Source organism: Typopeltis vanoorti, chromosome 13 (assembly GCF_054136105.1).
Source record: "Typopeltis vanoorti isolate ZY-2024b chromosome 13, IOZ_Tvanoo_1.0, whole genome shotgun sequence".
Taxonomy (NCBI): Eukaryota; Metazoa; Arthropoda; class Arachnida; order Uropygi; family Thelyphonidae; genus Typopeltis; species Typopeltis vanoorti.
The window spans coordinates 17,922,020-17,935,554 of record NC_143561.1 but is presented as its reverse complement, the minus strand read 5'-3'; the positions used below and the strand labels follow the sequence as shown (position 1 = coordinate 17,935,554).

Here is a 13,535-nt window from a genome sequence, read left to right as displayed (position 1 = left end):
AACGCGTAATATGATTATTTGCGTACTGTAGCTCTGTTGAACTGAGGGAGTTAATTAGATTTTTCCAGGTATCGTTCAGAATGGCCCCTTGATTTCTGTTTAGGTTACTTCCTGTACGTAGTACAACTGCCACTTCTTTAAATACTCGATGCCTGTAATCCTCGTCTACGTAGGGCATGAAGCTGTTATTCCAGTCTATAGTGTGGTTCGAAGTTGAAAAGTGATGTACCAATCCCAAGGTGATCGTTCTGTTGTGATTAACATCGCCTATATGTTCTTTCTGTCTTATTTCCAGGCTTCTCGAAGTCTGTCCGATGTAGGAAAGACCGCACGTGCATGGAATATTATACACACCTGGATATTTATAAAATGGCACACTGTCTTTAGGAGATCTTAGGACCTGTCTTATGCTGTTTGTTGGTTTAAATACAACCCTGATGTTATGTGTCTTTAACAATCTTGCAATTTTTGTTGAAGTTGAACCTATAAAGGGGATGACTGCTGTTGAGATATGCTGGGTGACTGTTCTTTCTTGTTGGTTATCTTTGTATAGAAATTTGTTGATGATGTGTCTAGGATAACCATTTTGTGATAGAGTTGTAGCTATTTGAGACAGTTCTGTTTGAACTTCTTCCTCGTCAGAGATAAATTTTCTAGCTCGATTTCTTAGCATGTGGATGATGCTGTGTTTCTGTGACCTATGATGGTTAGAAGAGTAATGTAGATATCTTCCAGTGTCCGTTGGTTTTTTGTAAATCGACAGTTTGATGCTGTTTCCTTGTCTTTTTACTAGTAAGTCCAAGAAGTGTAGCTGTTCGTTATTTTCTACTTCTAGAGTAAATTTTATTTTATTGTGGAGTGCATTGATTCTGTTAACAAACAGATGTGGGGCTTTCTAAGTTGTCTTTCCATATGATGAAGATGTCATCCACATATCTCCACCATATAGAAGGTTTAGGAGTAATGCTAGTGAATATTTCATCTTCAAATTTCTCCATGAAAAGGTCTGCACATGGTGGCGACAGAGGGCTGCCCATGGCTAGGCCTTCTAATTGTTTGTATATCTTGTTGTTAACTTTGAAAAAATTTGATTGTAGGCAATGCTCGAACATCTTTGTGATATCTGCAGGAAAGATATCGTTGATAATGTTCATTACTTCTTCTACTGGTACATTCGTGAACAAGGACACTACATCTAGGCTGGCCATTATGTCTGTTTGTGTAATTTTTATGTTTTTTAGTTTGTCTACAAAGTGTTGAGAATTTTTTAAGTAGGACTCTGTTTGTCTAATTTTTCCTTTAAGTAAATTCGCTAGGTGCTTAGCCAATAGGTACGTTGGGGATGACCTGCCATCCACAATCGGACAAAGTGGCACTTCTTCTTTATGCACTTTAGGCACCCCGTACAGTCTAGGAGTGATGGGATGTGAGGATTTAAGTTTTCGTTTTAATTCTTCAGGCCAAGTATTCATGTTACGGATCAGGAAGTTTGTCTCATTGTGGTTCTTCATTGTGGGATCTCTGGTGAGGATTTTGTACGTGGAACTGTCAGATAGTGAGTCGTTTAACTTCTTCATGTAGTCTTTTGAGTTAAGGATAACGGTGGCATTCCCCTTGTCTGCTTTCATAATTATTATTTCTTTGTTCTTCCTTAAGTCCCCAATAGCATTCCTATCATATGGAGTGGTATTCAGTTATGTTTGTTTTGCTGTTGCTAGGATGATAGTGCTTTTGAATCTAATGTCGTTGGCTACACCTTGTGGTAGTGGGTAGAGACTTTTTTCAATTTGACACATAAAGTCCATTTTTGGGATGTAATTAGGAGTGATAGAAAAGTTAAAACCTTTTTTTAGAATCTCCGATTCATGTTTCGAAAGGCAGTGATTCGACAGGTTAAAGATCACTTTGTTAACTGGGAGGCCATTGTGTGTCTGGTATTTTTTCCTGTACAGTTCATTAAATTTTCTAATTTGTTTGGCTTTATTGAACTGGAAAGTTTTCTTGTAGCTCTGTTCTAACATGTGGTCTATATAATTCTAATTACATCCCAAAAATGGACTTTATGTGTGGAATTGAAAAAAGTCTCTACCCACTACCACAAGGTGTAGCCAACGACATTAGATTCAAAAGCACTATCATCCTAGCAACAGCAAAACAAACACAACTGAATACCACTCCATATGATAGGAAAGCTATTGGGGACTTAAGGAAGAACAAAGAAATAATAATTATGAAAGCAGACAAGGGGAATGCCACCGTTATCCTTAACTCAAAAGACTACATGAAGAAGTTAAACGACTTACTATCTGACAGTTCCACGTACAAAATCCTCACCAGAGATCCCACAATGAAGAACCACAATGAGACAAACTTCCTGATCTGTAACATGAATACTTGGCCTGAAGAATTAAAACGAAAACTTAAATCCTCACATCCCATCACTCCTAGACTGTACAGGGCGCCTAAAGTGCATAAAGAAGAAGTGCCACTTTGTCCGATTGTGGATGGCAGGTCATCCCCAACGTACCTATTGGCTAAGCACCTAGCGAATTTACTTAAAGGAAAAATTAGACAAACAGAGTCCTACTTAAAAAATTCTCAACACTTTGTAGACAAACTAAAAAACATAAAAATTACACAAACAGACATAATGGCCAGCCTAGATGTAGTGTCCTTGTTCACAAATGTACCAGTAGAAGAAGTAATGAACATTATCAACGATATCTTTCCTGCAGATATCACAAAGATGTTCGAGCATTGCCTACAATCAAATTTTTTCAAAGTTAACAACAAGATATACAAATAATTAGAAGGCCTAGGCCATGGGCAGCCCTCTGTCGCCACCATGTGCAGACCTTTTCATGGAGAAATTTGAAGATGAAATATTCACCAGCATTACTCCTAAACCTTCTATATGGTGGAGATATGTGGATGACATCTTCATCATATGGAAAGACAACTTAGAAAGCCTACATCTGTTTGTTAACAGAATCAATGCACTCCACAATAAAATAAAATTTACTCTAGAAGTAGAAAATAACGAACAGCTACACTTCTTGGACTTACTAGTAAAAAGACAAGGAAACAGCATCAAACTGTCGATTTACAAAAAACCAACGGACACTGGAAGATATCTACATTACTCTTCTAACCATCATAGGTCACAGAAACACAGCATCATCCACATGCTAAGAAATCGAGCTAGAAAATTTATCTCTGATGAGGAAGAAGTTCAAACAGAACTCTCAAATAGCTACAACTCTATCACAAAATGGTTATCCTAGACACATCATCAACAAATTTCTATACAAAGATAACCAACAAGAAAGAACAGTCGCCCAGCATATCTCAACAGCAGTCATCCCCTTTATAGGTTCAACTTCAACAAAAATTGCAAGATTGTTAAAGACACATAACATCAGGGTTGTATTTAAACCAACAAACAGCATAAGACAGGTCCTAAGATCTCCTAAAGACAGTGTGCCATTTTATAAATATCCAGGTGCGTATAATATTCCATGCACGTGCGGTCTTTCCTACATCGGACAGACTTCGAGAAGCCTGGAAATAAGACAGAAAGAACATATAGGCGATGTTAATCACAACAGAACGATCACCTCAGGATTGGTACATCACTTTTCAACTTCGAACCACACTATAGACCGGAATAACAGCTCCATGCCCTACGTAGACGAGGATTACAGGCATCGAGTATTTAAAGAAGTGGCAGTTGTACTACGTACAGGAAGTAACCTAAACAGAAATCAAGGGGCCATTCTGAACGATACCTGGAAAAATCTAATTAACTCCCTCAGTTCAACAGAGCTACAGTACGCAAATAATCATATTATGTGTTTGCATGTAACGCGTGTTCATGATGCTGAGTAGTCATGTCACGCAAACGGGTTACCCTAGCTACCTAACAGGTACTAACGGTAATTTGTATTTTGAAACCTTTTTTGCATTTACCTCTTTTTTGTACTATGCAAGCCTTGAGAAAGCTGGTCAGTTACTAGCGAAACCGGTAGACAATTTGTAAGAGCTTAAGTACGTTGTAAATATATGGTCTATGTAACAATAAATCTTTATTTTGTAATACTTTATGACCAAAACATGTACAATTTAAGTTTAAAAATGTTTAATAAATTTAGTTTAATCCTTTAACCAAGTGTGAGCAAATAAAGTTTGAACTTGAAAGTATCTTCAGGACTGGGGTCAGGTAGTACAACACCGGGCAACTCGTAGCAAAGGTGGACCAAGCTAACATCACTCCTATCTTAGTATCTCCCATAATGCAAAACACATCTCCTTGCAGATATGTATAATGTTATGCATTAAGGGAAGGGCCACTACCCAGATGTGGAGATACCAGGCAGAAGCAATAGCGAGGTCATCTTTACCTATAGGAGTTGCCAAAAGGTGTGCCACCTTTTTATTAAATTACTCTAGATTTAGAGAAAGATGTTGAAAGTTCATTTTTCACTTGGTTAGACAATAATAAAGTTAGTTTAATCCTTTATCCAAGTGTGAGCAAACAAAGTTTGTGCCTGAAAGTATCTTCAGGACTGGGGTCAGGTAGTACAACACCGGGAAACTTGTAGCAAAGGTGGACCAAGCTAACATTACTCCCCACTGAAGAGACCTCAATAAAGGTCGAAACTAGTCTGGGTAGTGGCCCTTCCCTTAATGCATAACATTATACATATCCACAAGGAGATGCGTTTTGTATTATGGGAGATATTGAGATAGGAGTGATGTTAGCTTGGTTGGTCCACCTTTGCTACAAGTTTCCCGGTGTTGTACTACCTGACCCCAGTCCTGAAGATACTTTCAGGCACAAACTTTGTTTGCTCACACTTGGATAAAGGATTAAACTAAATTTTTTATAGTCTAACCAAGTGAAAAATAAACTTTCAATACAAATGTTTAAGTTTGTATTTACATACTACAAGAATGTTTACCTTATATTTTTATAGTTTTTTTTTATGTATTTAACTCAATAAAATGTAATTTGAATTAACCACGTTTTGCAGTTATCTGGGTTCTAGCATCCTCCAATTACCATGGATAACTGATGTTTCACTGTACTATTTTGCCAAAAGTAATAGGAAAAAAAAAACATTACTAAGATTAAAACATTATCTTTTACATGAAATGTATACCAACCTTATTGAAAAGCATCTATATCACAGCATTTATTGTGCATGGCAACTTTTTAACATACTTTTGTGTATCAAGTTTTACAGAAAATTAACATCCATACTTCATATAGGACTGTTCACTCTCAGTCAGTAATGTCCTTCCTAGGACAATTGATCACATGCCATTTCACAAGTGTCTAATTGGGTTTAAACTACAGATCCCAGCTGGCCCGTCTATTAAAGGTACATTGTTATTCTCAAACCATACCATTAAAGATTGCTACATAACAAGGAAAGGACTGTTTTGCTGAAACATGTTAGAAGTCTGTAGGTGTAGGATGAATTATCCAAAATGTGGAGACACACACCTCTCTGTTTGTGGTAGCATGGTGGATAATGCATGCCTCCTTATAGCCATAACTAGAATTTATATTCCATACATACCAATCTTGCACAACTGCTTAATGTCCTTTCTGAATTGGTAACTGTAGTTACTGAATTTGCAAATTTTCAAGTCTGTAGTTTTGCAACTTACAATAGAAATAAATACACAGGTAATTCATAAACTATCTAAACTAGGAGCATGTTTTGCTAGAGAAATTTATATTTCATATACATATCAACCTTGAACAGCTGTTTCCACTATACAGCATCCTTTATGAATTAGTAACTGTAGCTGACTTTGTAAATGATATTATTTACAATAGACATAACACAGAAAGATATTTTATAAATAATAATATCAACTTTCTAAACTATCTAAACTTTTATTTGCATGGCTTGCTGAGTGGATAGCATACCTGCTCTCCAACCACCAGGAGTGGATTCAAATTCCACAACAGGCTTTGAACGGAGAATGGATGTCTATAAATGGATTTAGTGACAGATGATTTTTATCACCTAGTGAGAAAACCACTGTACCACTTACTGGAGACCTGCAGTGTCATGAAATAAAGTGTTATTTTTGGTCTTTTGTGGAGGATTTCTGGATTATCTAACCATCAGCCAACCAATGTACTAATACTAATATATCATATATTTACATGCATTCAATGGATTTACATAAAAAATGATGCTCATGTGTTATAGTTTTCTAATCTGCTATGGATGGGATTATCATAAAAACAAGATAAGATATCTTTGGAATAAACAGATTACATTTATAGATCTGAGGACCTTCTTCAGCATTAAATATTTTTTCTTCTACTGCTTATGATGGCAGCTCATTTTTATGTGATTATTAATTCTGGAAAATAAATCTGCACTGTCACAGAAAAGTTAACATTACACAATGGCATCCTTAAAATCTTCCATTATTATTATTATTAACATCTGATCTCCATGGAGTCAAATGACTCATTGCGATATATTCTCCCGATTCTTATTTAGAAGATTTTACAGTGATCATATACCATGTTGCCATTACTCAATGGAAAAATGGCAATACAGTCCCTACTGAAGGTGATTAGGTTTTCATTACTCCAAAGGAATGTATGGAGATCAGTGTGTAGGACACTAGTTGCAGCCAGTATCTATAAGGTTTATCATATGAGGAGGTGGAATGAAGTGTGTGTATATCGACAAAACTATGGATTGAATTTGAGGTCATTGATTTCTAGAAGGTCAGTTATATATATATAAGGAAGAAGGTAAATGATATAACAGAGCCCTGAGGAACACCATCCAGTGCTACATTATTATTATTATTATTATTCAGGCCTCCATGGAGTCAAAAGACTCATCGTAGGAGGTCCCCCCCCCCCAAGAAACACAAAGTCTATCATACCACTCCTTGAACTCATTGACTGTTCTTGCTCTCACCACTCCAATGGTACTAATACTAATATACATACATACAGTGAATACAGTACATACAGTGAATGACCCAGGAAAAAACTGGCTATTCAATTAGAAAGGATGAAAGGCAGACAATAAGATGGCAATTTGCAGAACAGCCTGCCTCCTCAAATGCCTTGGAAATGACAACAGTAACAACAGAGATTTCTCCAAATCTTTCCAGGGCATATATCCAATAGATAATGCAAGCAAGAAGATTTATTGTGGATCTTGAGTGGCAGAATCTTTAGTAATAGTTACTAACAGCTGGTAGTTCTCCAGTGACTAGTTAGTAGAGATGAACAGTTGTATGAGTAAGATATTGAAGGGTGTCATATAAGTTATTATATTTATTATTACAATTTCATAATTAAAATCACTGATAAAACAATCATAATTTTAAATAAACATCATTCATAAAAATAAAATTATATAATATTTATTTTATTTTCAACATGGTAATAGCTTATCTACAATCCATTCTATGAACAAAATTTCACTGCATGTGATTTAATGTTAGGCACCAAAGTATGGTTTACTAACTTACCTTAACTGGCCAAAGCAGAATTTCCTGTAAGGCTGTTTTTATTTGTTCTAATCCACCTACATCTTTCCATGTTTTTTCTCCACTCCAATTTAACTGAAGACCTCTCAGAGAATCAGGAACAAATGATTTAAGAGCAGCATCAAAATCAACATCAGTAACAATAACATCTGATTTATCATCATATGATTCTTCTTCCTCCTTAGAATCTGCAAATTATCAGTTACCTTTTACTGCCCAACAAAGAACTAAGCCTGACAGGATACCCCTTAAATTACTGAAATACCCAGTAAAGCAAAACTCATCAGAATCACTTCCAAAGGTTAAATCTAATTTAACAGGTTACAAGTTATGAACACAGTATGAAATTTGGTATGTTTATGGAAATAACATATAATCGAATATTTAAGATAATTTCACACTGTGATAATATGAAATTTCGGATAAATCATTTATACAAACTTCATCGGGAATTAATGCTGCAGACACTAATTAAATCTATGTAAAATATTATTAAGGCTTTATATAATGACATAAGACAGTAAGTTTGTATTTTGTAATATATATATACAGGGTGTTCGGGATAAATTTGACAGTTTCGTAAGGAAAAAGAAAATCTTCTTTGTATCTATTAAATTTAATGAATTGGCAAAAAAACATTACAGGCAGAGTTAATTACAATACTATCAACAAGATTTACTCAAAATAACCACCATTAGCATCGATCACAGCTTCAATTCTGCTTCGGAACCTCGAACAAGCTGATGCTACAGTCTCCCTGGGAAGGGCCGCAAAAACTGTTTTAATTTTATCCATTAACTGGGCTTTTGTATTACTGGAAGTGCGATTGGTGTCTTTTTCAACTGCGCCCTATACAAAATAATCCATGGGGTTAAGGTCTGGGGAGTTTGGAGGCCAAACATTTGGACTGGTGAAGTCGTAGAAATTTTCAGACAACCATTTTTGACTTTTCCCAGAGGTGTGGCAAGGGGCCGAATCCTGCTGCCATACATACGGCCTACCATTGGCTACCCTTGTTATCCAGGGCTTGACTACAGTTAGCAACTCCACGAACAAAGCCCGAATTCCAATGCCAGGGTTCTTCAACACCTGTTCCTGCAGATTTGCGAGGAATTCTGCTGTACGAACGCAATCAGATCGTCTGCTAGGGATCTTTCTTCTTGCTACATCCTCGTAGTCACCATTGCAAGTCTCTAGTTCATGCCTGATTGTTTTTACTGTATTCAGGGAGCATTGGGCAGCAGTCGTAATATCCTTATTTTGATGGCGGGCACGAATCATCATGATACAAGTTATTCTCTTCCATGATTCAGGTGGGTTCCAGCTATCCATCCTTTCTGACATCTTGTATATGAATGAAGAAGGGTCCAAACTTTTAAATGAAGAGAAGTGTGTGTTAATACATGTAACTTACGGAAAAATATAATTAATTATAAATATGTCAAATTTATCCCGAACACCCTGTATATGTATTACAGTTCAGCAACAATATAAATAAGTGGGGAGGATAAGATGTGGTATAGCCAGGTAGGGATTTATTTGATGGAGAATCAATTTTTTCAGAAAGTATGATGATTAAAGTAAACATTTTTATTCTAGTATACTTGAAATGTGATAAAAGTTTATACTTAAACTCTAGTGAGTCATGCTTTCCATGCCCCCCCCCCCCAATGACTTACAGATATATTTATATATCTGTAAGTTTAGATATAAATTTATATATCTATTACGTGAAAAAAAATAGGTTTTTGAAATTTTTTTTTTTACTTGGTTATACTGTAAATTAAAGACGTCAAGGTATTATATTCTTGGCATATTATATTGTTTGCTTACACTTAGATAAAGGATTAAACCAAGAGTATTATATGAACTGGCTATTCCTTTGATAAGGCTATATAATTTGAGCCTCAGTACAGGGAAGATTCTGCAGGAGTGATTTTGCACAAGGGTGCACCAGCAAAGACCAGTGTATCCAGCTATTGACCAATCAGTATCTCAATAGTGATGGTGGTGAATATTTTGGGAAAGTTGGTTAGGATTTGCATTCAGAAATGGGTTGACAGAGAATCTCTATTCTCCAATGACAACATGGATTTACTAAAGGAATGTCATGTTTAAGCAGCTTGCTCTATAATAATGTTACTGTTGAGTTAGACAAGGGGAATGAATATGCAAGATGATACTTTTGGATTTTGTTAAGGTTTTTGACAGAATACAGCTTGAAAGACTTGCATAAATTGGAGAATATGGGTTTCAATTATAAAATATTAGCATGGATAAGAGGATGGCTGACTGATAGATATCAAAAAGTGGTATATGGGGAGATGCGAGTTTGTAAGATTTAAGGTAACTAGTGGTGTATCACAAGGATCAGTCCTTTGTCCACTGTTATTCAATATGTACATTAATGACATTAGGAAGGATTTGACAGGCAACATATAGCTATTTGCTGATGATGCAAAGATAGGCAGGGTAATCAGGAATGCAGCTGATATGTGGTATTTGCAGAATGATCTGAATAGGCTGGAATCGTGGACATGTGGAAATGGTTATCAGTTCAATGTTAATAAATGTAAGGTTGTGCACTTTGGTGTGATTAGATACCCAATGTCGATTTATATATTGGTGGGATTATGCTAGAAGAACCTGATCCTGGAGTGTTAGTAGATAGGAAGTTGAAGTTCAGGGGACCATGTGGCAAAGATTGCAAATACAACTCAAAAGATAATCGCAATGATAAAACGAACATTCACATGTAAAGATAAGGATATTATTTTGCCTCTTTACAAGGCTTTGATAAGACCTCACTTGGAGTATTGTGCACAGGTCTGGTCTCCTGGTTTCCATTATGATTTTGATAGAGTGGAGCAAGTGCAAAGAAGAGTGTTAAAAATGATATCAGGATTGTGGAATACTGATTATGAAGACTGAAAGAGGTATACCGTGAGTAAACATATAGATACAAAATTAATAACGGGGAAAAAAAAAACCCTCACGTACAAAGATTATTTAATAGTATAATTTTCGCCTGTTTGTCACAGGCATCTTCAGTACATTAAGCTCAAATTAAACAATAACTGACAATTCCAAAAAGCACCACCTAAGTAGCTGGTGTAAGATAACTAAAAAGGTCAATAACTTTCCTAAAAATAAAAAATAATAATAATAAAAAAAAAAATTAAAAAAAAAATCAATACAATAAAAAGTTAGGAAAGATTAGCTGATTTGTAAAGTACTATTTCCCATAAAGGGGATATACGTAAGCTGTCGGATCTGTTTAAGTTAGGAGAATGAAGTCGAGTTTCACATGTTTCTTTATAAAGGCGTTCCATGAGAAACTGACTTTTGTGAAGAACTTTTGTGTTTCTCCAATGAACTCTGTGTCTAGTGAAGATGGCATGTTCTGCAAGTCCAGACTTTTCAGGTTTAGTGTATTCAATATAAGATTGGTGTTCTTCTAGCTGAATAGAGGCAGATCTTCCCGTTTGTCCGAAATAAGATAATCCACAAGAGCATGTAATCTGGTAGACACCTGGATGATTAAGATGTGAAAGCTTGTCCTTTTAATATGTCTTCCTCTTCAAACACACAAGAAATAATGCACATTACTATCCCTTATGTACAAGGCATCGATGAACGTATAGCAAAAGTTTTAAAACTATTGAATATTTTTGTTGCCTTTCGACCGTTTTAAAACTTTTGCTATATGTTCATCGATGCCTTGTACATAAGGGATAGTAATGTGCATTATTTCTTGTGTGTTTGAAGAGGAAGACATATTAAAACTACTCAAAGTTCTTTTAATGAAGCAATTCTTATAACCATTAGATAGAAAGGAAGAAGTTATATATATTGTAGTTCTTTCTGTAAAAGATCGTCTGAAGAACAAAAGGAGTGGACCCGATGAACCAGTGTTTTAATAAATTTAAATTTGAGCTTAATGTACTGAAGATGCCTGTGACACACAGGCGAAAAATTATACTATTAAATAATCTTTGTACGTGAGTTTTTTCCATTATTAATTTTGTATCGATTATGAAGACAGATTGAGAATTTGTAGACTGCAGACACCAGCAAGCAGGAGAAAGAGGGGGATGATATGATTGAGACTTACAAACTTCTGAAATGGTCATACAGGATTTCAGTTGAAGGAATTTTTCATTTTATGAAGGGTAGGGAAAGGACAAGAGGGCATCCTTGGAAGCTGAGAATGAATGGCGCTAAGAAGGGAATGAAGGTTAGATTTTTCTCTTATAGAGTGGTGCATGATTGAAATGGATTGCCACTGGATGTTGCATATGCAAGCAGTGTGAATGAATTCAAGAATAAGTATTATAGCTGGTGCATGTAGTATGTGGCTTCCCTCAATGACTCCCTGGAGGTCTCTCTTAATAATAATAATAATTTCAAAAAATTTCTTTTTAATTTTTTTGCAGTCTGAAAATCTGCTCTATAGACCAAACGTGGAACTTTTTCAAGTCACTTCAGGCTTCCATTAAGTGGGAAAGTGATTTCACACAGGGTAATGAAATTCATCTTCCACTAAAGACAATCACAAACATCTATGCCAGGATTCAAACTTGCAACCTATTGGTTGGAAGGCAGATATGCTAACCAAAATTCTATGAATACCCCCCCCCCCCACCTCTTGTTTCTTCATGTAAGCAACTCATTTTCTCATATATGGCTCGCACTTTCATATTTTCCTATATGACTCCCACCCACAAAAATGGCTTCTATATACCTATAGTACATTTGTAACCTTTGGTGGGCTAATGATATTTTATTTTTTTTTCATTCATTTTATAATTTTTCATATATTTTTTTTCATTTTATTAGATAGTCCTTTATAGATACCCTGCTCTACAAACCAAACATGGAACTTTTTCAAGCCACTTCAGACCTCCAATAAGCAGGGTAGTGGTCTCACACTAGGTGATGAAATTCTACCACCTAAAAGAGATTAGCTGTTTGAGACGACTACTTACATTTCAGTTCACAAATAATTGCAACTTCTATGATTCAAATGTGTTGTTTAGCATTAGTTTTAAAACAGCTTAACAAATAAATAAATATCACTTATTTCTTAAAAAAATTCCATATATTTGGTCGTATAATTATATTTAATGAACTGACCAGTTTACCAGTACATTCTCAAGGTATAAAAAACTACATACCCACAGCACTACACAATGAAGATACTTAAGCATAATAACATAACCACAGATGAAGTATATAGCTTAACCAAACTTCATCGTCAACTCTCCAAAATGACTAATTATGTTCTGTATATGATTGGTTCTGGATTTTTTTTTTTTTTTCAACTAACCAATTTTGCTTATGTTTTATTTATTTATTTTTTTTATTTTTTTTGAAAGTTGATGTTTATAGGAAAAAAAATTCTTCACATTATCAAGGAAATTAAGCAAAAAAAAAAAAAAATTATGAAGCAGTGAACAAATTCCAGCTATAATTGTCTAAATTAGATTTAAATGCCAGAATGGGAAACAGGAAATACAAAATAAACATAAAGAGATTTGGTGAAGTTACATGCAATCAAAATAGACACATAAACTGCAAGATTTTGTCATTTATAATAATATTAAAATAATGAACTCGGTATTTAAACATAAAGAAATACATAAATATACATGGTCAGCCAGAGGATGTAAGTCAGTTATCGACTACATTATTATTATTACCCCAAGACCTCATGGAGTCAAAGACTCATCTGGGAGGTCCCTTTATCACACACACACACATCTCATCATACCGTGTCTTAAACACACTCAAACTCCTTGCAGACACCACACTCTCAGGCAAGGCATTCCAATCATTCACAACTCTGCACGAAAAAAACCTACCTCTCACTCCCCTACTCACCCTCTTTATACAGTTTCCAAGGATGACCTCTGGGTCTCCCCTGATTCTGTGTAGAACTTCTCCACCATTGATCTTATAACAACCCCTCACCAACTTGTAGGTCTTTATCA

The 13,535-nt window shown here is 35.4% G+C and overlaps 1 protein-coding gene across 4 annotated transcripts in view; it reads right to left on the bottom strand.

Annotated features, from left to right (window-relative positions):
• Window positions 1–13,535, bottom strand: part of LOC150099961 (peroxisomal ATPase PEX1-like) — a 324,099-nt gene that overhangs the window by 125,234 nt on the left and 185,330 nt on the right. For all 4 annotated transcript variants that reach the window (XR_016549251.1, XM_090402786.1, XM_090402787.1 and 1 more), the window contains one exon: window positions 7,525–7,730. Coding sequence is in view for 3 of the 4 variants with exons in the window: in XM_090402786.1 (XP_090258912.1) it covers window positions 7,525–7,730 (206 nt within the window). In the remaining variant the exon portion in view is untranslated. The remainder of the gene's footprint in view (window positions 1–7,524; window positions 7,731–13,535) is intronic.